The sequence below is a fragment of the Cebus imitator genome, unplaced genomic scaffold, assembly GCF_001604975.1.
Source record: "Cebus imitator isolate Cc_AM_T3 unplaced genomic scaffold, Cebus_imitator-1.0 Scaffold214, whole genome shotgun sequence".
Classification (NCBI taxonomy): Eukaryota; Metazoa; Chordata; class Mammalia; order Primates; family Cebidae; genus Cebus; species Cebus imitator.
In genome coordinates, this window is record NW_016107529.1 from 1,313,387 (window position 1) to 1,340,963 (window position 27,577).

At 37.8% G+C, this 27,577-nt stretch overlaps 1 protein-coding gene across 2 annotated transcripts in view; it reads right to left on the bottom strand.

Moving 5' to 3' along the window:
- The window catches only part of FAF1 (Fas associated factor 1), a 527,993-nt gene that overhangs the window by 155,320 nt on the left and 345,096 nt on the right, over positions 1-27,577 (bottom strand). For both annotated transcript variants that reach the window (XM_017548715.2, XM_017548716.2), the window contains exon 9: positions 3,810-3,905. In XM_017548715.2, coding sequence (XP_017404204.1) covers positions 3,810-3,905 — 96 coding nt within the window. The remainder of the gene's footprint in view (positions 1-3,809; positions 3,906-27,577) is intronic.

Consider the following 27,577-nt stretch of genomic DNA (forward strand, 5'->3'; position numbering starts at 1 on the left):
TTTTTCTTGCCTGATTGCCCTGGCGAGAACTTCCAGTACTATGTCAAATAGAAGTGATGAAAGGGGGCATTCTTATCTTGTTTCTGATTTTAGAGAAAAGTTTTCATTCTTTCGCCCTTGAGTATGATCTTTGCTGTGAGTTTTTCATATATGTCTTTTATTATGTTGAAGTAGTTTTCTTCTATTTCTAGTTTTACCATGAAAGGGTGCTGAATGTTGTCAAATGCTTTTACTGCATCAATTGAGATGATGACGTGTTTTCCTTCACTCTGTTAATGTGCTGTATTACATCAAGGATCCCATTATCTCTTGCTTGTGCTAGCACAACAGACTCATACCTGATTTCTCTGTCTTCAGTCTTGCTTCCCTTAAATCTAGCCTGAGCACAGCAGAATTTTCTTAACTGAAATGTGTATTTGTAAGGAGATATCACTCCCCACTTAAAAGTCTTTTGCTGCTGGCCAGGCATAGTAGCTCATTCCTGCAATCCCAGCACTTTGGAAGGCCAAGGTGGGTGGATCACTTGAGATCAGGAGTTACCATCCTGGCCAACGTGGCAAAACCCCGTCTGTACTAAAAATACAAAAATTTCACCGAGAATGGGGGTGGGCACCTATAGTCCCAGCTACTTGGGAGGCTGAGGAACAAGAATCGCTTGTACTGGAGAGGTGGAGGCTGCAGTGAGCCAAGATTGCACCACTGCACTCCAGCTTGGGTATCAGGGCAAGACTTCATCTCAAAAAAAAGTCTTTTACTGCTCTCTACAGTTCAAGTTCTCAATGTGTCATATAAGACTTATTCACTTTCACCTCATCTCTTATGTTCCTTTCCCCCCCACTTTCTTCTGCACTAATAGCAACCTATGCTTATTTCTTCTCATTTGCTACATCAAATCATGCTTATTCCTCTGAATGGAATGAATGGAATATGATTCCTTTGATTCTTTATTTGGCTGTGATTCATTCTTTATAATTCAGTTTCTATGTTAACTCCTCTAGTCTTTTTTCTTTTATTTTCTTTATTTTAAAAAAATATTCATTTACAAATAACTACTATGTATCTGTTAGATGTCAGGCACTATGCTAGGTGTTAGGGCTACAAAGGGGAGAAAGGCAAACATGGCTCTTGCCTGTAAGCATTCTTGAAACTTACAACCTTCCCCCATATCTATGGTCCCTTAGCATCTCATGCTTGCCTCAATTTTCTCATTAATCATGTAATATAAAATTATAATTTATATTCGTCTGACTAGTACATAGTGAGCATTCAATAAATCTTCCTTTAGCCATACTTATAAACTAATGCTTTTAACATTACATTAGAAACGTTTTGTTTTTGTTTACATTTTTGGATTGCCTCTCCTTCTTCAATGTCAACTGAGAACTAAACAATTCCCAAGGAGTCAGAGTCAACAAGGCCCCCACACTGTCTCACCCAAGTAACTCAGGATAAATTGTTACCTAGCTAGGTATCCAGAAATATGGAAAAAATCTTTAAATGGGGGCTCAGGAACAAGGGGAGGATGAGAAGAAAAAATATTAAATGATCATAAAGAAACTGTATTTGTAAGGCCAGAGAAATGGTGTAAGAATCAAAATTGTCCCAGCTAAAGGACACATAACTACAATCCATAAAATCTAAAACTTGAATTTAACTGCTGGTCTCAAATATTTTCTTCCTAACTCAGTTTAAGAAAGTCAAAAGCCAAATGATGATTGTTGGCTGGGTGCAGTGGCTCATACCTGTAAACCCAGCACTTTGGGAGGCCGAGGAAGGCAGATCAGCTGGAGTCAGGAGCTTAAAACCAGTCTGGCCAACATGGCAAAACCCCATCTCTACTCAAAAAAATTAGCCAGGTGTGGTGGCACATGCCTGTAGTCCCAGCTACTTGGGAGGGTAAGGCACAAGAATTGCTTGAACCCATAGGGAGGAGGCTGCAGTGAGCTAAGATCATGCCACTGCACTTTAGCCTGGGTAGCAGAGCAAGACTCTGTCTCAAAAAACAAAAACAAAAGCAAGATTGTCTTAAAACACACGAAGTCATGTAGAAGAGTAGAACCAGAAGAAAGCAGAATCACTGAGTGAATGGTACAATTACACGTATTTCAACTTAATATAAGGAAGACAACAGAAAAGGCTGCTCAACAATGAAACTGGTTATAAGATATTATGTCTAATAATAATAAGATATTATTACTCAGTAATAATAACGTATTACTGAGGTTGTGACTGTTTTAGTTTGGCAAAGCCTTCCAATCCCACATTATCATTTTCTCAAAATAACCTAAATAATGTGCTAGCCTCACAAACACTGCTCTTCACTATATGGAACTGACTTCTCTCTGCTGTTTGGACCACCCAAATAACACATATAATGGTGAGGGTGAGAGAAGAAAATAAATGAAGTGAAATGTTGTGTGCAACACTATCCCTGTCACCTCTCAGAGAGGACATAGAATAATTAAGAATTTTGGTTGGTAGGCTGGGCACAGTAGCTCATGTCTGTAACCCCAGTACTTTGGGAGGCTGAGGCAGGTGAATCATGAAGTCAGGAGTTCAAGACCAGCCTGGCCCACATGGTGAAACCCCGTCTCTCCTAAAAATACAGAAAATTAGCTGGGCATAGTGACAAGTGCCTGTAATCCCAATTACTCAGGAGGCTGAGGCAGGAGAAGTGCTTGAATCTGGGAGGCAGAGGTTGCAGTGAGCCGAGATAACGCCACTACACTCCAGCCCTGGCAACAGAGTGAGACTCTATCTCAAAAAAAACAAAAAAAAACAAACCAGAAATTTGGTTGGGGCTAGCTGGCCACCTTTTAATGTTAGTGGATTTTTGGAGACCAAGTACAGCATAGTATAATGTAACACAGTCATATTATTAGCAGGGGAGAAAGCTTTCTTCTCAGTGGTTTTCTAAAATATGTTAAAAACCAGAGTGGCAAATTATAATTTTCACAGGATGATTAGAGACTACAGCTTCAATTACGTAGCTCCATTTCTCTTTCACATATTTAAGTGATATAAATACATATTCAAAGGATGGCTGGAGATGTCCTGTGATAGCTTCCATAATGGGTGTCCAAAATATACAGGCAGTTTAAATAAAAATGAGCAACCACATTTTGCATAGACTGTAAGTAGAAAAAGGTTTTATTGGACAAGCCTAAGCTTTTAAATACTTGAATTGTGCTCTACCTAATTTAAGGCTGGGTGTGGTGGCTCACTTTTTTTTAATTTTTATTTTTGGAGACAGGGTCTCACTCTGTCACCCAGGCTGGAGTACAGTGGTGCGATCTCAGCTCACTGCAACCTCCACCTCCTGGGTTGGAGCAATTCTTGTGCCTTAGCCTCCAGAGTAGCTGGGATTATGGGTACACATCACAACGCCTGGCTCATTTTTTTGGATTTTTAGTAGATACTGGGTTTCGTCATGTTGGCTAGGCTGGTTGGTCTCGAATTCCTGGCCTCAAGTTATCTGCCCATCTCGGTCTCCCAAAGTGCTAGGATTACAGGTGTGAGCCACTGTGTCCAGCCTAGAGCGTTATTTGTTAGCCCAACAGATCTAAGTAAAAATCATTTCAACCAATTCACCTGAATTCTGTCTGTTGAAACATGAAACTAATAGAGCAATAAGGAGTACATTAGTAATAACTTTGCATGGACACAGTTTCTGCCTTCAAAAATTTACTGAGATTTAATTCATGCTACATTATCTATTCATTGCTCTGGCAGATAAAAAAGAAAGGGAAATGGACAGGTAGGTGGGGGATAAGGTTTCTGTTCAATGAAAAGCTAGCAAACAGGCTTACTTCTTCCGACTGTTCCCGGATCTGTGCAGGTGAAGATCTTCTTCCCACTGTAAGTCGATGGCAGGGGTAAGAGAGCCCTGATTCAGCAAGACACATCTGCAAAAAGTAGAATTCATCATTTGTAAACAAAATACAGCCATGTTTCACAAGAGGATTTTATTTTTTAGAAATTTTCTATTATTGCTGAAGCTAGATTAGAAAGCTTACTCTAGTTGCCTGGGTATTACATTACCAGGAGGGCTTTGAAAATTTGAAATTCTTCCACACATGGGATGTTTCAGTAGCCAAGGCTAATTTTCGTTAGATAATGGACTGGGGCTCTAGGAAACCGCAGTGAACCCAAACTAAGGCATATCATACATACTCACCCCCAAACCCCCACTGCCCCAATGTGTGTCTGCTACTTTTCTGATTAGTAAAGTAATACCTGTTTCCTAACTCCCAGGCCAGTAAGGATAGAAAAGTAAAATTGTAAGTGAGATACAGAATTTAAAATTTCCATAAGATACATATGCCAAAAATATACAAAAGCATAAGTTTGGGTTTTACCCTAAAGTAATCTCTTACCCAAAGTAATCTCTCAGAAAAGAGAAAGATGCCTTATATTTGACTGGTTACAAAAGTTCTCCTGTTACAGGGTGCTTCCTCAAATACTTCATTTTCAATGTACTGTTTGGACAGATTAGCCTTAAATAACCTAAGTCAATGATGCTTAGGTTCTCACAGTTTACTTCTCAAAACTGGTTAATAAAGAAGACAATGATAAGACATGATTATTCCTAGTGGTATAATCTCACAATTCCAAGTATTAAAAGCCCTTGTAAACAAGCCTTTAAAAGACACTTTGAAAAATGTCTTGGGAAGATGATGAATATACATATATAGGACAAATGAAACCAAAACAAAACAAAAAATAAGCAAATGAAAAAATTACAACTGTCCTAATGACACCTAAATATAGATAGTATTAGTACTTTCTCCATAGCATGGGGATAATAAGGTTGAGTTTATGGGTAAAACAATGAGAAAATACCTAGCACACAGTAGTGGCTCAACAAACATTACTCTTTTTACTATTCTGTAAATGTCTGTGGCTTGAGATAAAACGTCCAGTGAGAAGGATGGACTCTAGAAAACATGACTTTAATGGAACCACTGTTACCTTCTATCCTGGGATCTTTCTAAGTTACCCTGTTCCTTAATTAACCCAACAGTAGTTATCTTATTCAATTCAATTATTTTGTCTTTACAATGCCAATCAAAAAGAAAAAAAAAGTGACCCCAGTGGTGATGATGATGCTTATAATATTAACTTTATTTTAGGTATGTGTATCCAATTAAATAAACTGACAGTTACACTACATCAACAAAAAAAGTTTATGCATTTAAATTATCCAAAGAAAACCGTTTTTTACAAAAATAATAGTTTTACAGTATTTATATTCAGCCCACATCTTAAGGAAAAAGTAGCTATAGTAGGCAAGAATTTAATTGTTCTTGTCAGCTGTCAATGATTGAAATATAAGGATAGTAAATCATTTTTTTGACAAGATATGAAGAAAAATGACCAAAATTAAGTAAATTTGCTCGGTTAAAAAGTAATTCACGGAAGAGGCAGGTACTTAACAAATTATTGTTGATTGCTAAAGGAACTTTTTTCTATTTAATAACGGAAGACAGCTAAGTATGGAATGGACTTATAAAGTCAGTGTGTCTTGAGTTCAAATTCACTTCTACTATTCACTCGAATCAATATTTTACATCTTAAAGCTAAGTTTCCTGGCTGAGTGTGGTGGCTCATGCCTGTAATTCCAGCACTTTGCAAGGCTGAGGCAGGAGGATTGCTTGAGCTCAGGAGTTCAAGACCAGCCTGGGCATCATAGTGAGACCTTGTCTCTAAAAACATAAGCAAAAGATTGGCTGGATGTGGTGATGCGTACCTGTAGTCCCTGCTACTTGGGCTGCCAAGGCAGGGGATCATTTGAGCCTAGGTGATCAAGGCTGCAGTGAGTTGTGATCATGCCACTGTACTCCAGCCTGAGTGACAGTAAGACCATGTCTCCAAAAAGGGAAAAAACAATTAGCTGGCCATGGTAGCATACAAACATAGTCCCAGATATTACAGAGGCTGAGATGGCAGGATTGCTTGAGCCCAGGAAGTCAAGGCTGCAGAGAGCTGGGATCATGCCACTGTATTCTAGCCCGGGTGATAGAGTGAGACTCTGTCTCAAAAATAAAAATAAAAATAAAAATAATCACTAAGTTTCTGTTGTATAAAATTAACATGACCTTTCCTAACAGGCCTTCTGTGAGGATGGCTTAAATGAGAATACACTTGCTATACAGTGATATTCCATCACTCTTTTCTTCTTACAGACAGTATTTAGTGTTAAGAACATACTATGTGATTCTTAAACTATGTACTATAGGCACAGGGTTCTTGAGATACTTTCAGGAGTTCCATAAGGTCAAAATTATTTCAAAATAATACTTAAATGGCATTAGACTTTTTCAATGTGCTTTTTTAAAAATCTATCTATCTATCTATCTGAGATGGAGTCTCGCTCTGTCACCCAGTCTGGAGTGTGGTGGTGCCATCTCAGCTCACTACAACCTCCACCTCCCAGGTTCAGGCAATTCTCCTGCTTCAGCCTCTAAAGCAGCTGGGATTACAGGTGTATGCCACCATGCCAAGTTAATTTTTGTATTTTTGTGGTGACAGGGTTTTACCAAGTTGGCCAGGCTGGTTGTGAATTCCTGACCTCAGGTGATCTGCCTGCCTCGGCCTCCCAAAGTGCTGGGATTACAGATGTGAGCCACCATGCCTGGCCACACTGTGTTTTATACTGATGTTAAAAAGCAATGGTGGGCAAATCTGCTGGTACTTCAGCACAAAAAGGTAGTAGCACCAAACTGTTAAAATCCCCAGTTCATGTACTCACTGTAAAAATGGCAGTTTCATTTAAGAATGTCCCTGTTAAATCAGTAAAAAATTATCACTTTTAATTAAATTTGACTCTCAATATGTCTTTTAATATTCTATGTGACAAATGAGAAGTATGTATAAAGCACTTGTGCGGCATACCGAAGAAGGATAATAGATCAAGAAAAAGCACTTGTGTTTTGAGTTACATGCTGAACCAGCTACTTTTTTCATGAAACACCATTACCACTTAAACAAATGATAGGCAGACAAACTGTGGTTATTTGGATTTGGTATTTGGATAAGTATCCCTTATTCAAAACACTTGGGACCAGCGGTGTTTCGGACTTTGAACTGTTTTCGATTTTGGAATATTTGCATCATATTTACCTAAACAGCTGAGCTTTCCGAATCTAAAAATCATTTTAAATCTTTAATGATCCAATGAGCATTTCCTTTTAATGTCATGTTGCTGCTCAAAAAGTTTCAGACTTCCAGATTATGGTACTCAACTATAATTGAGTATCCCTAATTGCTGAACGTTTTCTCCAAAATGAATGAAATAAGACTACTACTTCAAGAAACAGGTCTGACAGTATTAATTGCCAATGACAAAATTTGAGTTTTCAAATAAAAATTAAGGGTTTTAAAAACTATCAGCCATCATGAGCTTGACAGCTTCTCAATGCTTAAATCCTTTGTGATGAGTTCAGTGGTGATATTAATATAATAGACACATTTTTTGATATCATATAATGAAATGTGTCAACATTTAGAAAATCTGTATAGCTCACAAGACCAATATTCTCCAAATGAACAGTGAGTGCATAATGTTATAAAATGCATGGATAAAGGTTTAATTCATAGTGTGAGGAAGACCAGTGTATCTTACAATGACAAAGTATTAATACAAAAGGTATACTGATATGGCTCCAGATTCTACATTAACATTTAGTTCAACTTGAGAAAGTGGGTTGCCACATAAAATAATTAAAATGAAAAAAAAAAAAGAAACTAACCTTTAGGAAACTACCACTTCTCAAGTTCTAGTTTAGTATCAAAGAAGAATATCTATAATCGTTTGAAAAGACTATTAAAATACTCCTCCTTTTTCCAACTACAGATCTGTATGAGGTCAGATTTTCTTCGTATCTTCAACCAAAAAAATTCATTACAACAGGTTAAATGAAGAAGAAGGAAGACATGAAAATCCAGTTGTCTTCAATTAAGACAGACATTAAAGAGATTTGTAAAAGTATAATAACAATGTCACTTTAGTTACCGAGTTTTTAGAAAATATAATTACTTTATATAAAAATGCTATTTTGGCAGGGCACAGTGGCTTTTACGCCTGTAATCCCAGCACTTTGGGAGGCAGATGTGAGTGGATCGCCTGAGGTCAGGAATTCAAGACCAGCCTGGCAAACATGCTGAAACCCCATCTCTACTGAAAATACAAAAATTAGCCAGGTGTGGTGGTGTGTGCCAGGTGTGGTAGCTACAGGAGGCTGAGGCAGGAGAATCGCTGGAACCTAGGAGGAAGAGGTTGCAGTGATCCGAGATCACGCTATTGCACTCCAGCCTGGGCAACAGAGCAAGACTCTGTCTCAAAAAAAAAAAAAAAAAAAAAGCTATTGATATTAACATGTAATTCACTTGTTACCTTAAATATTAGCTTTTCTTCAATATTAATTTTTAGAATGGTAAATGTCAATGGATATAATCCACATTAACAAAAGCTCTTTGGGGACTTTGATGATTTCTTTACAAGTGCGATCCTGAGACCAAAAAGCTGTGAACTGCTGAACTATGCAATGTGTACATGTGCAACTAACTTTCATGAATAACGACTTTTTTTTTTTTTTTTGAGACAGAGTTTCGCTCTTGTTACCCAGGCTGGAGTGCAATGGCGCGGTCTCGGCTCACCGCAACCTCCGCCTCCTGGGTTCAGGCAATTCTCCTGCCTCAGCCTCCTGAGTCGCTGGGATTACAGGCACGCGCCACCATGCCCAGCTAATTTTTTGTATTTTTAGTAGAGACGGGGTTTCACCATGTTGACCAGGATGGTCTCTATCTCTTGACCTTGTGATCCACCCACCTCGGCCTCCCACAGTGCTGGGATTACAGGCTTGAGCCACCGCGCCCAGCCCTTTTTTTTTTTTTTTTTTTTTTTTTTTTTTTTTTTTTTTTTTTTTTTTTTTTTTTTTTTTTTGAGACAGAGTTTCGCTCTTGTTACCCAGGCTGGAGTGCAATGGCGCGGTCTCGGCTCACCGCAACCTCCGCCTCCTGGGTTCAGGCAATTCTCCTGCCTCAGCCTCCTGAGTAGCTGGGAACCACAGGTGTGTGCCACCACACCCAGCTAACTTTTGTATTTTTAGTGGAGACAGGGTTTCATCAAGCTGGCCAGGCTGGTCTTGAACCCCCGACCTCAGGTGATCCATCTGCCTCGGCCTTCCAAAGTGCTGGGATTACAGACATTTGAATTAGTTCTTCAAAGTATTTTTTATTTTATAGCCAAATTTTAACCCTCTCCCAAATACATGCTTGCAGTCTGTCTTTTTTTCTAATTATAAATGACAATGACTAAGACATTTTAAGAGTACCAGAGTGGAAGCATAAACACCCGTTATGTGACGGTGGGTTAGAAACCAATAGTCTTAACATCTCCTTTTGTAAAACATAGGGACAACCAACTTAAATGGCCTCTCAGATCCCTTTTAACCCTAATGGACTATGATCTTCATACATCACTAAGGAGATGTGATTGTTACCTGCAGACTCCTTGCTCTGCATGTGACACACCCAGTAACACAAATGGACGAGATTCAAACTATAGCTTTATAGTTTGTATCTTTTATTCACTCAGTTTGTAAAATACAATTCTCATGTGTTTTAAAAAGAACAATTAATATGAGACTTTTTAAAAAACTGTATCTCGAGCTTGTCATACTAACAAGGCATCAACATAATTAATTTCATCCAGATTTGGGAATGCTACTGGGTATTAGCATTGAATACACTGCACTGATGGTCTTCATAATCTATGTGTGCATACGTCAAAATATATCCAATTGTACACTTAAAAATATGTATGACTTATTACAAGTCAATTATACTTCAATAAGGCAATAGTTATATTAATACATACATTTTTATCTTCATATAAAGTATTGCTTTTTAAAATTTTTTGAGACAGAGTCTCACTCTGTTGCTCAGGCTGCAGTGCAGTGGTGTGATCTTGGCTCACTGCAACCTCCACCTCCCAGGTTCAAGCGATTCTCCTGCTTCAGCCTCCTGAGTAGCTGGGACTACAGGCATACACCAACAAGTCTAGCTAATTTTTGTATTTTTGCAGTGATGGGGTTTCATCATGTTACCCAGGCTGGTCTTAAACTCCTGACCTCAAGTGATCTGCCCACCTCAGTCTCCCAAAATGTTAGGATTATAGATAGGAGCCACCTCATCTAGCCTGAAGTATTGCTTTTAACATATGTATATATACACCCATGAAATCATTTCGTATTTTTAAAAATAACTGAATAATAACTGCTATTAACAGCTTAATATGTATTGTTATTACACGAAGTGCTTTATGTGCACTACCCCACTTAATTCTCACAATAACTCTGCCAGATAAGGATTATAATTCCCATTTTAGAGATGTGGTTAGTAAACCTCACACAGATGAAGAAGGTTGCCCAAAGTCAAACAGGTACTGAGTGGTGAACCAAAATTAAAACTCAGGCAGTTTATCTCACAACCATTTAAAAAGTATCCAATCAAACAACTATTAAGGCTCTAATAGATCTTGTCTTACTATCTGATAACCAATAATTACTTTCTTTGGCTTAATGAAAACAGCTACTCCTGGAGACCATCAATTCGTCAGGAACTACATAAGTGCTTAACATATGTCTACCATACATGACAACTCTGTAAATTAAAGACTACCATAATTGTACAAATTATAAAAGAGCCTTAGAGACAAGTTACTTAGAGGTAACTTGTCCAAGATAAATCAGATACCAGGTGGCAAACCAGACTTAACTCCAAAAGCCATGGAGTTTTCTATTACAGCACATTTCCAACGTAAATAAGGCTATTTAGAGTAAGGAGCCCTGAAATGACTGCTGTAATATCCCTTTTAAATGTTCAGATGCTTACTGTTCAGCTAAATAGATTACTGAGGTAGCTTTAAACCAAACTGAGTCATGAGGCTAAAATTTCATTTGTTGCCAACCAAAGTGCAAATCAGAAAAGCTTATTTATTTTTATTCACAATCTGAGGTTTCTTCTGCCCTTCCCCCAGCCGGTTTTTTTTTTGTTTTGTTTTTTTTCTTTGTTGTTGTTTTTTTTTGTCACTTACGTGCTAGAAAAGTCACACAGAGCTTTAATTTATGGCAGGTTGAAGCAAGCTTATTAAGAATGCTAGTTACCAAGTATACATGCACTTGTCTGGACTAGCCCACTGCCACATTCTTGTAGCAGGGTTAAATAGCAGTTTAGTTACCTCATAAAAGCACACTGTTAAAAAGGAAGTGACTAATAATATTCTGGAACCAACAGAATATTAAAAGAGATGTGCAGGTCAAGCTCAATTATCAACAAAACTCCTGTGTAAATAGCTCAAAAAACTGTGTTCTCTGCCTGGCCTTGCTGTGTTACAGTCCTCAATTGATTTGGCAAGTTGATAAAGTTTAATTAAATAAACACCAACAGTTACAAGTTTTGAGGGGTTTTGTTATGTACATAAACACAAATGCTACCATGTAAGCAAGCAGAGTTGGAAAAAACAACGATGGCTGCTATACATGGCTTCATTTTACACACAAGATACTAGATTTGGAAGAGTCCTCAGAATTCATCAGTTGCTGGTATCCCAACCAGGAGTCCTTAGCTGAAGCCTTAGCTGAGTCAAGTGCTGCTGCCATACCCTCCCCCACCCAGTATCCCCCTGCCCCATTCCAAGCTAATAACGAGAATTTCCAGAGAGAAGGTATCAGTAGCCTTCTCGTAAACTTCCATCAGTGATCCCACCATCGCTAACAGATTCCAAATGAAAGGCAGCTTCTCCTCACAAGATAGAGTCTAATCCTCTCACTTAACAGGAAAAGAAACTGAGGTATAGAGAGGTGAAGTGTTTGTCCCAAGTCTCATATCTGCTTAATGATAGCACAAGCATGTTCTCTTGACTTCTAATCTCGTTTTTTTTTTTTTTTTTTTTTTTTTTTGAGACAGAGTCTTGCTGTTGCCCAGACTGGAGTGCTGTGGTACAGTCACAGCTGACTACCACCTCAATCTCCCAGCATCATGCAATCCTCTCACCTTAGCCTCCTGAGTGGCTGAGTCTACAGGTGCAGGCCGTCATGCCCAGCTAATTCTAAAATTTTTCGTAGAAATGAGAGTCTCCTTATTTTTGGTAGAGATGGAGTCTCATCTGTTGCCCAGGCTGGTCTCGATCTCCTGGGCTCAAGCAATCCTCCCCCTTTGGCCTCTCAAAGTGCTAGGATTACAGGTGTGAGCCAACACACCTAGCCAACTATGTGTTTTTTTAGATGTTACAGTTAATTGTAAAATACAAACAAGAATCTTGATTTAATTGTCTTATATTTCCTTTTAAAAAACTTTTGGCCAGGTGCGGTGGCTCATGCCGGTAATCCCAGCACTTTGGGAGGCTAAGGTTGGTGGATCACCTGAGGTTGGGAGTTTGAGACCATCCTGGCTAACATGGAGAATCCCCATCTCTACTAAAAATACAAAATTAGTTGGGCGTGGTGGCACATGCCTGTAATCCCCACCTACTCTGGAGGCTGAGGCAGGAAGATCACTTGAACCCTGGAGGCAGAGGTTGTGGTGAGCCAAGATTGTGCCACTGCACTCCAGCCTGGGCAACAAGAACAAAACTCCGTCTCAAAGAAAAAAAAAAAAACAAAAAACAAACACCACCACCACCACCACCAAAAAAAAAAAAAACCTTTTGGAAACATGTATAATAATTTTAAATACCCTTGATTTACTTTTTTAGTTTCTGTTGTTTAATCTGGTGGGACTCTCAAAATCAAGGAGAATCACCTGACGCTATTTTTCCACATTATAATTACCTACTTTTATGCTTCCTTATACTGCCCAACATTATCTTGAGATTTTGCCTATCAAAGAGAGGTTGTTCAACACAAAAACTTTTTTTAAAAAAACTTTTGAGTGCATTTCATCCCCCAAAACCAGATTATGTCATAGGGAGATAAAGAGCTGCTCACTGTAACAGAAGTAGCAAAATTTCTAAATGAATATACTTTTATAACTAAACACAGATATCAATACTCTTGTGCTTCATTACTTATTGATTTTAGTGAATATACTAGAAGAGGTTCTTTAGCATTTTACAACATTAAAATACTTCTGAAGAACATTAAGTTACACAATAAGAAATACAGCCCTATTAGACCAACCTAACGCTATCTAGTGGCATAGCCCCTCAGACCTATTTAGAGAGAACGGTCAACTTTACCTATATAAAAAAGTATTATCCTCAGGTAAGTAAGTGCTCAAGATGTTATTTGTAAGGCAACTTTAAACCAAAGTTACTTCAGTTGAATCAAGAGCTCTGTTTCAAAGTCAACCTTTTTTTTTTTTTTTTAATCAAAGAGGCCAATAATCCACACTGTGAATTAAAATAGCCCTTCTTTCTCAGTTCCTATTGCTACAGCTTTGTCATTTAGTTGCTTATGAGCACCCTCTGGTGGAGGGCAGAAGAGAGAAAATAATATATTAAACATATGCCTATAACCAGTAAAGAATCGTGAGGGGGACAAAGAGATATGGAATATGTGCAGATTATGACTCTGCTTTTCTTCCCCATATTACTTGATAATTAGAACTAATTGTTGAATGTTATACTAATCATATAGTTACTCAGAGTTGATAACTTATTAAATAAATACTAAGTTACTATATATAAAGCACTAGGATCCAAATAACCTGGCCTTAGATCCTAGCTTTGATATCTACTGTCATTTCTCAGGAAAGCTGCTTATCTCAAAAGATCTCAGTTTCCTTGTCTGAGAAATGGGGATATTATCTTTGTTGACAGCAATAAAAAGGTAAGTGAAAAAGTATGTAGCACAGTGGACTAGATTTTCAACTTTAAAAAGGATAAAAATCGCACACCACCTTATCTTTGTCTCCTTGCTAGAAGAAGGATTATCATATAGGTGTTTTTCAGTTGCAATGCCCAATTATTTTTGTCTTTTAGAATGTAAGCCTAGATGACAGAGTTGGTATCATTTAAGTGTTTTATACCAACTTACATCAATTAAATTTAACTGTATTAGTATATTTTCTAAAACATACACATAACAACCAAATATATTATTTGGTCTTTTCCATACCAAAGATATCCAAATGATGCTGACAAATATTAAATAAAAATTTCTTCTTAAGTGAACAAATTTAAATTATCAAGAGAGAACGGTTTCTTATCATTTCCCACATAACATTCTTATGAGTGCCACACTTTTTTACATATATTATAGCTGTAAGAGTTTCAAGGGCCTGTATGTTACATCACTCAATACCTGTTTATGACAGGGAATTTCAAAAGGATACATTACATAGCCATGTCCAAAAGTGGAACTTGCTCCAGGTTTCCCATTGAATTCCTGTGAGAGGAACTAAACTGAAATTGAGAGACAGGACAACAGGCTATTGGAGGCAAAAAGAAGAAGAAGAACAACAACAATAAAACAATCAAACAAACTAACTAAAAAGGGTGTCTCTGTCTGTTACAATGACTTTGGGAGACCAGTTAAGCCTACTGAGAACATTTATCTTAAAAACATTTAACTAGCCTGTAAGCCACTTTTTTTTTCCTGTTGCCACCATTAAAGCAAAGCAAGGATTGTCTTCAGGCTTCAAGGTGCCCTTTTATGACTTCTCTCTCCTATCAGTCTGCCTGTGGTATGATTCCATGTGTGTAAAAACATGGGAAGAACACCGTACATTGATAGAAGGACCTGGGTTAAAGTGCAAAATCTGCCTTTTACTCATTCTGTGACCTTGATCAACTCTCTTCTGTAAGTTTTATCACCTGTATGATGAAAAAACAGGACTAGATGATTCTCATGTTTTTTTCTCCCACACTGTAAACTTTTTCAGTCTGATGTTCAAGGCCATAACCCTGCCTATCTTTCCAGTCATTACCTCCCACTATTTTTGTATATAGGTTGGTTTGTTCAATCATCCAAAAGTGTGCCTTGCACTTGCCTACTCTTCAGCTTCTGCTCACTCCATTACTCTTGCCTGGGTTTCCCTCACCATTCTTTTCCACCTGTCTGTTTCTTAGGTATGTGAAGATAATGAGAAAAACTTAAGTGACAGAACTTCTCCAAAACTCAGCTCAATCTCTTTCTGAAAGCCTTCTATATAACTTCCCCAATTTCAATTTTTTCTCTGTCCCCAAAACACTTGGTATCTTTTGGTGGTCAATCATATCCAGTGATACTTGGACAAATCTTCCAGAAATAAACCTCATTTATTCAGCTAGTTCCTAAGGGGAGACCCAGAATCCTAGGTGGGAACTGAGTAGACAGAGGCAAAGTGGATGTCACAGTGATGCAGGGCAGGCAAGTCCCAAAACTGGGGCTTAGTACAGGAGGGTTCTTGGCTTTGCCCAGAAAAGAATTCAAGGGTGGGCTGGAGGTGTTAGACAGCAACTTTTATTGAAGTGGCAGTGTACAACAGCAGCAAAGGTACTGCTCCTTGCACAGCAGGGATCCCCCATAGGCAGTGTGCCCACATTAGGAGCACAAAGGCTGTTCTGCAGTCATATTTATACCTGCTTTTAATTACATGCAAATTAAGGGGTGGTTATGCAGAAATTTCTAGGAAAAGGGGGGTAACTTCTGTATTGTTTGGTTGTTGACATGGAAAGGGGTAGTAATTTCTGGGTGTTGCCAAGGTAATGATAAACTGACATGGCACATTGGTGGGCATGTCTTATGGAAAGCTGCTTTTGCCCTGTCCCTATTTTAGCTAGACGTCAATTTGGTAAGGTGCTTAAGCCCTGCCTCTGGAGTTCAGTCCACCTCGTACCTCGATAGGCTGAGGTTTTACATGAGTGGGTCAGGAAATGACCATTCATTTCCCCAAATGAGGGGAAATTCAAATTTCTAGAGATCAAAACTCTGTCATCCTACATTTGTGGAAGTCTGTCCAGGCCATAACCATTTATGACATTTCTGTTCACTAGGGAAATGGTAGTCCTAAGAAAGGCAGCAACATTGCTTCAATGACTGTCATGGTTCAGGGGACTTGCTGTCCTAGAAGGGCAGGGGAAAAAGTGGTATGTCACCGAAGAAGGAGAAATCTTACCCCAAAATGTATCCCCATATCTCTTAAATCATTTGTATCAATGACAAGGAAGTGTCTGAAAAAATGTGTCACTGAAAAGCAATTTCCTTCGTAGGTTGATGTCACTATAATTCACGGGAGAGGTATAAAAGCAGAACGATTATGAACTGGGACTCCAAAGCCATTCTTCTAGGGTTTGAAATCCCGGCTCTGCTGGTTAACAGCTGCATGAGTCTGGATAATTCTCTTACCTTCTCAGTGCCTTAATTTCCACCTCTGTGAAGTCTTCTAAGTTATAAGATTATTGTGAAGATTAAAGAGTATGTGTATCTATATCTGTCTATCAACCAATCTATCTATGCTTGATTGTATGAATTTTGCTAAATCACTCTGGGTGAACAGATAGACAGTATTGTAAGCAGAGTGCAAAACACCATTATCCACTCACTTAACTAATAGTTACTGAGCAACCACAATGTGCCAAGACCTCAGCTGAGTGCTAGAGACACAACAAGTCATGATGAACAGTTTCTGCTTTGATAAAGCCAAAAATTTTCCAGCTTTAGGTTTCTGAATAAAGTATAGATCATGCTAGTTCTATTTTATGCTATTCTGCCTAATCCTTGTTATTCCCTCTTAGTGAGAATGAACATGGCATAGTTTGCCACATTGCCATTTCACAGACAAGAAAAATGAGGCTCATATTTTCACCCAGGATCAATCACAGTGCTAATAGCAAAACACAGTCAGAACTAACTTCATGTCTAGTGTTTACTTATTTGACGCAAGATCTCACTCTGTCACCCAGGCTGGAGTGCAGTGGCTTGATCACAGCTCACTGCAGCCTCCACCTCCTAGCCTCCAGCAATTTTTCCACCTCAGCCTCTTGAGCAGCTGGGACTTTAGGCACATGCCACCATATCTGGCCAACTTTTAAAATTTTTAGTAGAGTCCAGCTACGTTGCCCACACTGGTCTCCAACTCCTGGGCTCAAGTAATCCTCCTACCTTAGCCTCCCAAAGTGGTGGGATTACAGGTGTGAGCTACTGTGCCTGGAGATTCCTAGCTTTTAAAAATAATATCACCACCACCTGAAATGTAAACCAACCAGGCTGACTTGTCAAGCTTTTAATTTTGGGGATGCAGGAACATGGTAAAGCTGAATTACGGGAAAAAAAAGTTAAGTCGTTAGATTGCTCAAAATATAACTACATTTTAAGACCATGAAAAAAACAAAGAGAACAACTTATGTTGCAAAACCATGTTTCATCTGTTTGTTGTTGTTGTTGTTTCCCACAGTTAGCTTCTATAGCCAGGAAATTTATAAACAAAAATCTCACTTTAGCTTTTCTATACTCTACTCAGGTCAGGCAAACAAAGTCATTAGTGATTTGAATTATTTTGCCAAATAAATTAAAGCATACTTTTAAAAGACAGCTGTCAAAGAAAAAGACCATGAATTATGTTTGGAGAATAGACTGAAAAACATTGATCAAATCTTCTGTGATTCCTACTCTACTCCAATACAGTGGTGCTAACATGATGACTTGCAGGTCATCCAGCTCATTTACATATATGTATTATCTGTTTCATATATGATCTATATGATGGTATGTTCAAAACACTGAATACCTCTCAAAAAAAACTGAAAACCAAACTTTCAAGTGTTTTTCTAATTGTGGAAAACAATATAATTTTCTACATATTATTTGAGATTTCATACCATAATGGCTTACCAAAAAAAAAAAAAAAAAAAAAAAAAAAAAAAAAAGCATGGAAAAAAGTTTTCTGTTATTAAAACTACTTAAATATCAAAAAGAAACCAGGTGTTAAACTAAAAACAAATGCATGTTTTTCAACAATTTATATTTCATGTTAATTATTGTTTAATTAGTCTGTATGAAAATACTCTGGAAAGGTATTTAGAAGTTTATATTAAATGGGTGAAAAATCTATCTTGGATGCAGTGTGCTCAGGTTATAAAAGCATCAGTGCTTATTTTATCTCCCCACAAAGTGTTGCTGAGATAATTACTGCTGACAGCTTTATTCAAGGTTCATTTCACTTTTTCTGCTGTTTTTCTCTGGTTAGAAGTTCAAGAGAGCCCATGGGAAGCCACACCCCTCACACCTGTTAGGCTTCTTCATGTTACAGAGGGCCAGTATGGACATGTCACTTCAAATTAGCATTGTACCAGGGCGCTAACTGTGACAATTACTTATCACAGGTTTAACTAAAGAAAAAAAAAAAGTTTCTAATTCAATCACAAAAACAATGTCACAAAATGTAATTTAAACCTGTAAAAGCAGGTTGCATAAAAAACATTCTGAGAGCTACAAAATAGGTTCCCAAGATCGAGCTTTGTGCAGTATCTGAATTATGCAGGAATGCTATACAAGTGAACATTTCCTTTAAAACAAAACCAAACCAAAAAGGTAAACAAGGCAGCGCCAGCAATTATACTTTACCAGCCAGCAATGGTGATGAGTGAGCCTCTTTAAATTTCCTTCATTGTGCTTGAGTATTTGATTCACTTTGTTAATTCTTTTGTGTCAAGTTACTAATTCAATAATGAAATTTCCAGTTAAAGCCAAGCAGCTACTTTTAGACTTATGAAAGACTTAGCTTTATACAGGGGATAAATAATTTTCTTCTAATATTTGCTGTTTTCCAGTTACAAACCAGAAAATTATCATTAGACAAGGTAGATATTAACACAAAAAGAAAAAGGAAAAACCTCACACCCTTAAATGTGTTTCAAGCTAGTTATTATAAGCCTCTCTGTTTCAAGTGCAAAATAATCTCAAAATTATACCACCTCTGAAAGACCTAGGATAGTTGGAGGTAGTTAATATGGACTGCTGTGAGGCTAATTGTGGATCTTGAGTTAATTACTTTCTGCTGATAGGGGATTTTAAAAATAAATAAGATGGTCTTTTACTCCATTTTTACTTCAATTTAAACTCAAGGAAACACAAGATGATGATGGCTAAGCCTCAATACTTCATTATTTGCTGCTGCTATTTAGATGAAGACCCAAAAAGTCTGAGAAATATGTCCACATCATAATCAATGCTAATGTTCACTAGCAAAACAAGAGTGGACAGATTTGTATTTTTCACAATACAACAATTTGCTTCACAAATGCCCAGTGTACGTTACTTGGTCAGAGTTAACAGGAATTAACTGTCATTTCGCCTCCCCCCAACCGCCAACCTCCCCACATACCCACACACGTACATACACACACACACACAGGCTGGAAGATACAAGGCAGAGCTCATGGAAACTGGCTTTGAAACAGAATTTAAAAGTGTTAAACACTCATGAAAAGCAAAGGGCAAAATAACGATGCTGAGCAGGAAATTCAACAGAAGAAATTCCTTGTTTGCAGAAAATCATATCTCTTGGTGAATGAAAATGGTTCAATAGTAATCTTGGTATGGCCACATAATTTCAGTATCTTAATAGTTTGACAAATTTAAAAACCATCATACACCTGAAAGGTGATTAGAAATGTAACATTTTCTGAAGATATTTTTCTTTATTTTCCTAACATTTAGAAAGTCACATTAGCAAGAGCATAAAAAGTCAACATAGGAAATATTGATTATAACAGTCCAGGATCTTATCAAAACAAGCCCTTTGCCTTATTCTACAATCACAACACATTCACAGAGAATCAAGATCAAATCTTCAGTCATAATGAAAAGGTTCTTTTACCTTAGGCAGGTTCCTCATTTTATAAGTTTGATAAATAAAGAGGTTCTGATGGTGGAAAAACCTCATTATTTTAGATAGCTACAGTATTAATCAGTGGTCATTTCAGATCATCATAACCACAGAACCTTCAAATATGCAATGATACATCTCAAGCCTGCTTTGTATGCATGAAGGGTACCAACCAGCCACTTGGCACATGTCTAGTCAATAGTGAGATGCCATTTACCCCTCAACACTGTGGAATTCTTTGGACAGCAAATGTAAGAGCTCTGGATATTTTTCCAGCAGCATCTAATTCCTTGGCAAAACTCAGGCAGTTATGCTAACAACTTTGGTCTCAGGACATGGACATAGTGCTGCCGGGCATCTTGTCCTGGCTTTTCCTCCCAGGAAAAGAGTCTGAATTAACTATACCATGTTAGGCACAACAGCATAAATGGGTACTATCTAGAAACAAGAAAAAGTAATTTCACCTTGCCAGCTAATCCTTGCTGGCCCAGCTCAGCCAAGTAATTTTTTTCCTTCTGCTCAACTCTTATAACCCTTACTGTGAAGCTCTAAAATTCATGTTTTGTGATTTAAAAGAACTACAAGTTTCATTGTATCTATGTTTAGGTGACTCTAACGTCCTTGAAGACAGACTGGATCTTATATTCTCATTTTTAGCTGTCACAGAGTTCTTAGTAGGTTGCTTTGCATATGTCATGCAATAAATTTCTAATGCTTTAATTTATATAGTTAATTTTCCTACTTCCTTCGCCAAAATAAAGTATGAAAGACTTGTAATTTTCTAGAGAAATATATAACCTACCTAGTCCTGTAATCCAAGGCCTGGAAACCACTCCAAAGTGAGATAAATACTAAAAACTATCATTAGAGTTTAAATAACTATCTGATTGACATCTGGGTCTCAGTGAAAAGTACAAGGTTCAAAAGCATTCTGACATGATAGGGCATATTAAATTTAATTCAGTAGTCATGAAGACTTAAAACTACCAATTAAAATACGCAAAATACCGACCAAATTCAACTTTAACATAATTTGAACTTAAGCATTTTCATTTTTTGACAAAGACATACTTTTTTATTTCATACTTAATGTTTCTGTGTAATTAGTTTTGCATTCTAATATATTTCATCTCTGTGGACTTCACAGAAATTAGAGTAATACAAATGTCATTCAGCTCTACTTTGTAAGACATGATCGCTCTTAAATTTATGAGGATGAATAATATAGCTAATAAAAACATTTTCAAATTTATAATGTATATTAGACTTTAAAAATCTACTGTTTTGCCAGCCAAGCATGGTGGCTCATGCCTGTAATTCTAGCACTTTGGGAGGATGAGGCAGGTGGATCACTTGAGGCCAGGAGTTCAAGACCAGCCTGGCCAACATGTTGGAACTCCACCTCTACTAAAAATACAAAAATTAGCCAGGCCGCATGGTGGCACACGCCTGTAATCCCAGCTATTCGGGAGGCTGCGGCTGGAGAATCACTTGAACCCGAGAGGCGGAGGCTGCAGTGAGCTGAGATCGGGCCACTGCACTCCAGCCTCAGCAACAGAGCCAGACTCTATCTGAAAAACAAAAAAAACAAAAAATCCACACACTTTAAATGTCTCACATAAGAATAATACACCCAACATTATTACACTAGGAATTATACTTTTAGGACTCCCACTCAAGTAAATACAAGAAACAGTAAGAAATCACGGAACATAAATGTGTTTACTCACATGTAACCAGTAAGTAATCACTCAACATACATGTGATTACTTACTAGTTCTTACATATACACATGCATTGTAAGAATAATCTATATTAAAAAAAAGAGAGACAAAAATGAGAAAATCCTCAGATCCAAAACTCTTTTAAAAAATATTTTGACACATGGTAAAATGATGATCCATTCCCAAGATAAATATGTATTCTGTGGGCAGACTCATACCTACAGCACTTATTTATGTAAAGGCCACAAATTTAGTGTAAAATGAAAGCTGTGAAGTATTAACTCTTCAGGTAGAAGCTATAGTTGTATACTACTAAGTCCGATTATTAAAAAAAAACAAGTTAACCTGTAATTTCAAGCTGAATAAATTCACTGAAATATTAGAGTTAAGGGGGAAAAAAGAATGTTTATGAGTGAAAAAAAACTAAAAATTCAAAAATATTTTCTAGAGACTTAGAATAAATCATTTTACAAATTATTTTGATCAACACATAGTAATAATATTAGAACACTTCCTTTAAAAATAAAACAAAATCACCAAGCGATGTGGCTCACGCCTGTAATCCCAGCACTTTGGGAGGCCGAGGCAGGTGGCTCACAAGGTCAGGAGTTTGAGACCAGCCTGTCCAACATGGTGAAACCTTGTCTCTACTAAAAATACAAAAATTAGCTGGGCGTGGTGGCACAGGCTTGTAATCCCAGCTACTCAGGAGGCCGAGGCAGGAGAATTGCCTGAACCTGGGAGGTGGAGGTTGCAGTGAGCCAAGATCATGCCACTGCACTCCAGACCAGATGACAGAGTGAGACTTCGTCTCAAAAAAAAAAAAAAAAAAAAAAAAAAAGTTAAAACAAAATGGGCCAGGCATGGTGGCTCACACCTGTAATTCCAGAATTCTGGGAGGCCGAGGCAGGTGGATCGCCTGTGGTCAGGAGTTTGAGACCAGCTAGACCAACAGGAGAAACCCCATCTGTACTAAAAATACAAAAATACCCAGACATGGTGACACATGCCTGTAATCCCAGCTACTCAGGAGGTTGAGGCAAGAGAATCACTTGAACCCGGGAGGTGGAGGTTGTGGTGAGCTGAGATTGCACCAATGCACTGTAGCCTGGGCAACAAGAACAAAACTCTACCTCAAAACAAACAAACCAACAAAAACAAAATAAAATCTCCCAGCAAAATGAGAAAAAAATGGCATGAGTGAGAATTAATGTGGGGATCATTTTTAAATTTTTCTTTTTTAAATTTCAACTTTCATTTTAGACACAGCGAGTAACATGTGCAGGTTTGTTACATGGGTATACTGCACCAGGTAGTGAACATAGCATAGTACCCAATAGGTAGTTTTACAATGCAGGCCCTCCCTCCCTGCTATAGTAGTCCACAGTGTCTACTGTTCCCATGTTTATGTCCATCTGTGCTTAATGTTTACCTTCTGCTTGTAAGTGAGAATATGCAGTATTTGGTTTTGTCTGTTCGTACATTCGTTAGTTTAGGATTATGGCCTCCAGCTCCATCCATATTGCTGCAAAAGATATGCTTTCATTCTTTTTCATGGCAGCATAGTACTCCATGGCACATATGCACCATATTTTCTTTATCCAATCCACCATTGATGTGCACCTAGGTTGATTCCATGTCTTTGCTACTGTGAATAGCACTACGATGAACATATAAGTGTATGTGTCATTTTGGTATAATAATTATTTGGGGGGAGGCTGTACATCCCAGTAATGGAACTGTTGGGTTGAATGGTAGCTCTGATTTAAGTTCTTTGAGAAATCTCCAAACTGCTTTCCACAGTAGCTGAACTAATTTACATTCCCATTCACAGTATATAAGTGCTTCCTTTTCTATGCAGTCTTGCCAGCATCTATTGCTTTTTGACTTTTTAATATAGCCATTCTGTCTGGTGTGACATGGTATCTCTCTGTGGTTTTAATTTGCATTTATCTGATGATTAGTGATGATTAGCATTTTTTCATGTTTGTGGGCTGCTTACATGTCTTCTTTTGAGAAATGTCTGTTTATGTCCTTTGCCCATCTTTTAATGCGCTTGTTTTCTGCTTCAGTTCCTTATTGATTTCTAGATACAGAATTTTTGTTGGATGTATAGTTTGAAAGTATTTTCTCCCATTCTGTACGTTGTTTACTCTGTCAATAGTTTCTTTTTCTGTGCAGAAGCTCTTTAGTTTAATTAGGTCCTACTTGTCAATTTTTGTTTTTGTTGCAACTGGTTTTGGGGACTAAGCCAAAAATTCTTTGGCAAGGTCTTACTGAGAAGGGTATTTCCTACGTTTCCTTCTGGGATTTTTATAGTTTGAGGTTTTATATTTAAATCTTTAATCTATCTTGAGATAATTTTTATATAAAATTTAAGGTATTTAGTTTCATTCTTCTGCATATGGCTAGCCAGTTATCCCAGCATATTTATTGAAAAGGAAGCCCTTTCCATATTGCTTGTTTTGTTGGCCTTGCCAAAGATCAGATGGTTGTAGGTGTGTGACTTCATTTTTGAGTTTTCTATTCTGGTCTATGCGTCTGTTTTTGTACCAGTACCATGCTATTTTGGTTACTGTAGCCTTATACTTTAGTTTGAAGTCAGGAAGTGTGATGCCTCCCACTTTATTCTTTCTGCTTAGTATTGCTTTGGTCATTCAGGCTCTTTTTTGGTTCCATATTAGTTTTGTTTTTTGCTAGTTCAGTGAAAAATAACACTGGTAGTTTGAAAGAAATCTGTACATTGCTTTCGTCAATGTGGCCATTATAATAATACTGATTCTTCCGATGCATGAGCATGAAATGCTTTGCCATTTACTTGTTTCATCTCTGATTTCTTTCAGCAGTGTTTTGTAGTTCTCATTGCAGAGATCTTTCACCTCCTTGGTTAGCTGTATTCCTAGGCATTTAATTTTCTTTGTGGCTAATATAAATTGGACTGTGTTCTCAGTTTGACTCTCAGGCTGGGCGTTATTGGTGTATAGATATGCTAATGAGTTTTGTATATTGTATATTTTTATATATTGTGGGGTTTTTTTTGTTTGTTTTGACAGTCATACTCTGTTGGCCAGGCTAAAGTACAGTGGAACAATCTTGGCTCACTGCAACATCTATCTCCTGGGTTCAAGTGATTATTGTGCATCGGTCTCCTCAGCATTTGGGATTACAAGCACATACCACCATGCCTGGATAATTTTTGTACTTTTAGTAGAGTCAGGGTTTTGCTATGTTGGTCAGGCTGGTCTCAAACTCCTGACCTCAAGTGATCCACCCACTTCTGCCTCCCAAAGTGCTAGGATTACATGCATGAGGCACCACACTCGGCCTGTACATTGATTGTACATCCAGAAACCTTGCTAAATTGTCTATCAGTTCTAGGAGCTTCTTGTAGAGTCTTTAGAGTTTTCTAGGTCATGTCATCAGCAAAGAGAGATAATTTGACTTCTTTTTCCATTTGGATGCCTTTCATTTCTTTCTCTTGCCTGATTGCTGAGGCTAGGACTTTCAGACTACACTGAATAGGAGTGGTGAGAGTAGGCATCCTCGTCTTGTTCCAGTTCTCAAGAGAAATTGTCCTAGCTTTTCTCCATTCAGTATAATGTTAGTTGTAGGTTTGTGGTTAAAATGATAGAGGGCTCTTATTATTTTGAGGTATGTTCCTTCAATGGCTAGTGTTTTGAGGTTTTTTTTATCAAGAAGGGATGTTCAGATTTTATCAAAAGTTTTTACGGCATCTATTGAGTTGATCATACGGTTTTTGCTTTTAATTCTGTTTATGTGTTGAATCACATTTATTGATTTGTGTATGTAAAACCAACCTTGCATCCCAGGAATAAAGCCTACTTAACTGTGGTGAATTAAGTTTTTGATGTGCTTCTGAATTCAGTTCACTAGTATTTTATTGAGGAGTTTTGTATATGTGTTCTTTAGCAATATTGGTCTTAGTTCTCTTTCGTTATTGTTTCTGTCAGACTTTGGTATTAGGTGATGCTGGCCTCACAGCATGAGCTACAGAAGGAGTCCCTCCTCTTACATATATATATTTTAAAATAATTTCGGTAGCACTGAAACCAGTTCATTTTTACATGTCTAGCAGAATTTAGCTATGAATCCATCTGGCCCAGGGCTTTTTTTGATTGGCAGGTTTTTTATTATTGATTCAATTTCAAAGTTTCATACTGGTCTATTCAGGGATTCAATTTCCTCCTGATTCAATCTTGGGAGATTGTGTTTTTCCAGGAATTCCTCTATTTCCTGCAAATTTTCTAATTTGTATGCATAGAGTTGTTGACAGTATTCTCCGAAGATCTTTTGTATTTCTGTGGAATCAGCTGTAATGTCATCATTGTCATTTCTGATTGTATTTATTTGGATCTTCTCTTGGTTAATCTAGCTAGTGGTCTATCAATCTTGCTTATTTTTTTTCTTTTTTTTTTTGAGACGGAGTTTTGTTCTTATCGCCCAGGCTAGAGTACAATGGCACAATCTCAGCTAACCACAACCTCTTCCTCCTGGGTTCAAGCGATTTTCCTGCCTCAGCCTCCTGAGTAGCTGGGATTATAGGCATGCACCACCATGCCTGGCTAATTTTGTATTTTTAGTAGAGACAGGATTTCTCCATGTTGGTCAGGCTGGTCTCAAACTCCTGACCTTGGGTGATCCGCCCACCTCAGCCTCCCAAAGTGTTGGGATTACAGGCATGAGCCACAGTGCCCAGCTCAATCTTGCTTATTTTTCCCAAGAGCCAACTCTTGTTTTCATTTATCTTTTGTATGGATTTTTGCATCTCAATTTCATTATGTGCTTTTCCAATTTTGGTTATTTCTTTTCTTTTGCTACCTTTGATTTGTTCTTTCTAGTTTTTTTAGGTTTAATGTTAGATTGTTAATTTTAGAATTTTCTAACTAATTGATGAGGGTGTTTGTTTAGAGCTATAAACTTTCCTCTTAACACTGCTTTAGTTGCATCACAGAGATTTGGGTAATTTTCATTAATTTCAAAGACTTTTTTGATTTCTGCCTTAATACTGATGTTCACCCAGGCGTTATTCTGGAGCAAGTTTTTTAATTTCCATCTCTTTGTGTACTTTTAAGAGATTTTTTTTTTTTTTTGAGACAAAGTTGCTCAGACTGGAGTGCAGTGGCGTGATCGCGGCTCACTGCAACTGAGTAGCTGGGATTACAGGCATATGCCACCATGTTGGCCAGGCTGGTCTTGAACTCCTGATGTTAAGTGATCTGCCTGCCTCAGCCTCCCAAAGTGCTGGGATTACAAGTGTGAGCCACCACGTCTGGCCTAAGAGATCTTCTTGATATTGATTTCTATTTTTATTGCACTCTCCTCTGAGAGTGTGCTTGATATCATTTCAATTTTTTTGAATTTATTGGGACTTGCTTTATGGCTGAGCATGTGGTCAATCTTAGAATATGTTCTGTGTACAGATGAGAAGAATGTATATTCTGTGGTTCTTGGGTGGAAGGCTCTGTAAATTTCTATTAGGTCTAATTGGTCAAGTGTTAGGTTTAAATCCAGAATTTCTTTGTTAGTTTTCTGCCTCAATGATCTGTCTAATGCTATCAGTGGGAGGTTGAAGTCTCCCACTATTATTGTGTGGTTACCTAAGTCTTTTTGTTTTTGAGACAGAGTCTCACTCTGTTACCCAGGCTGGAGTATAGCAGTATGATCTCGGCTCACTGCAACCTCCACCTCCCAGGTTCAAGGAAGTCTCCTGCCTCAGCCTCCTGAGTAGCTGGGATCACAGGCACCCACCACCACACCTGGCTAATTTTGTATTTTTAATAGAGATGGGGTTTCACCGTGTTGGCCAGGCTAGTCTTGAACTCCTCAACTCAGGTGATTTGCCTGTCTTGGCCTCCCAAAGTGCTGGGATTACAAGTGTAAGCCACCACGCCCAGCCACCTAAGTCTTTTTTAATGCCAATACAGTAACTTGTTTTATGAATCTGGGTGCTCCAGTGCTGCGTGTGTAAATATTTAGAATGGTTAAGTCTTCCTGTTGTGTTGTACCATTATATAAGGTAC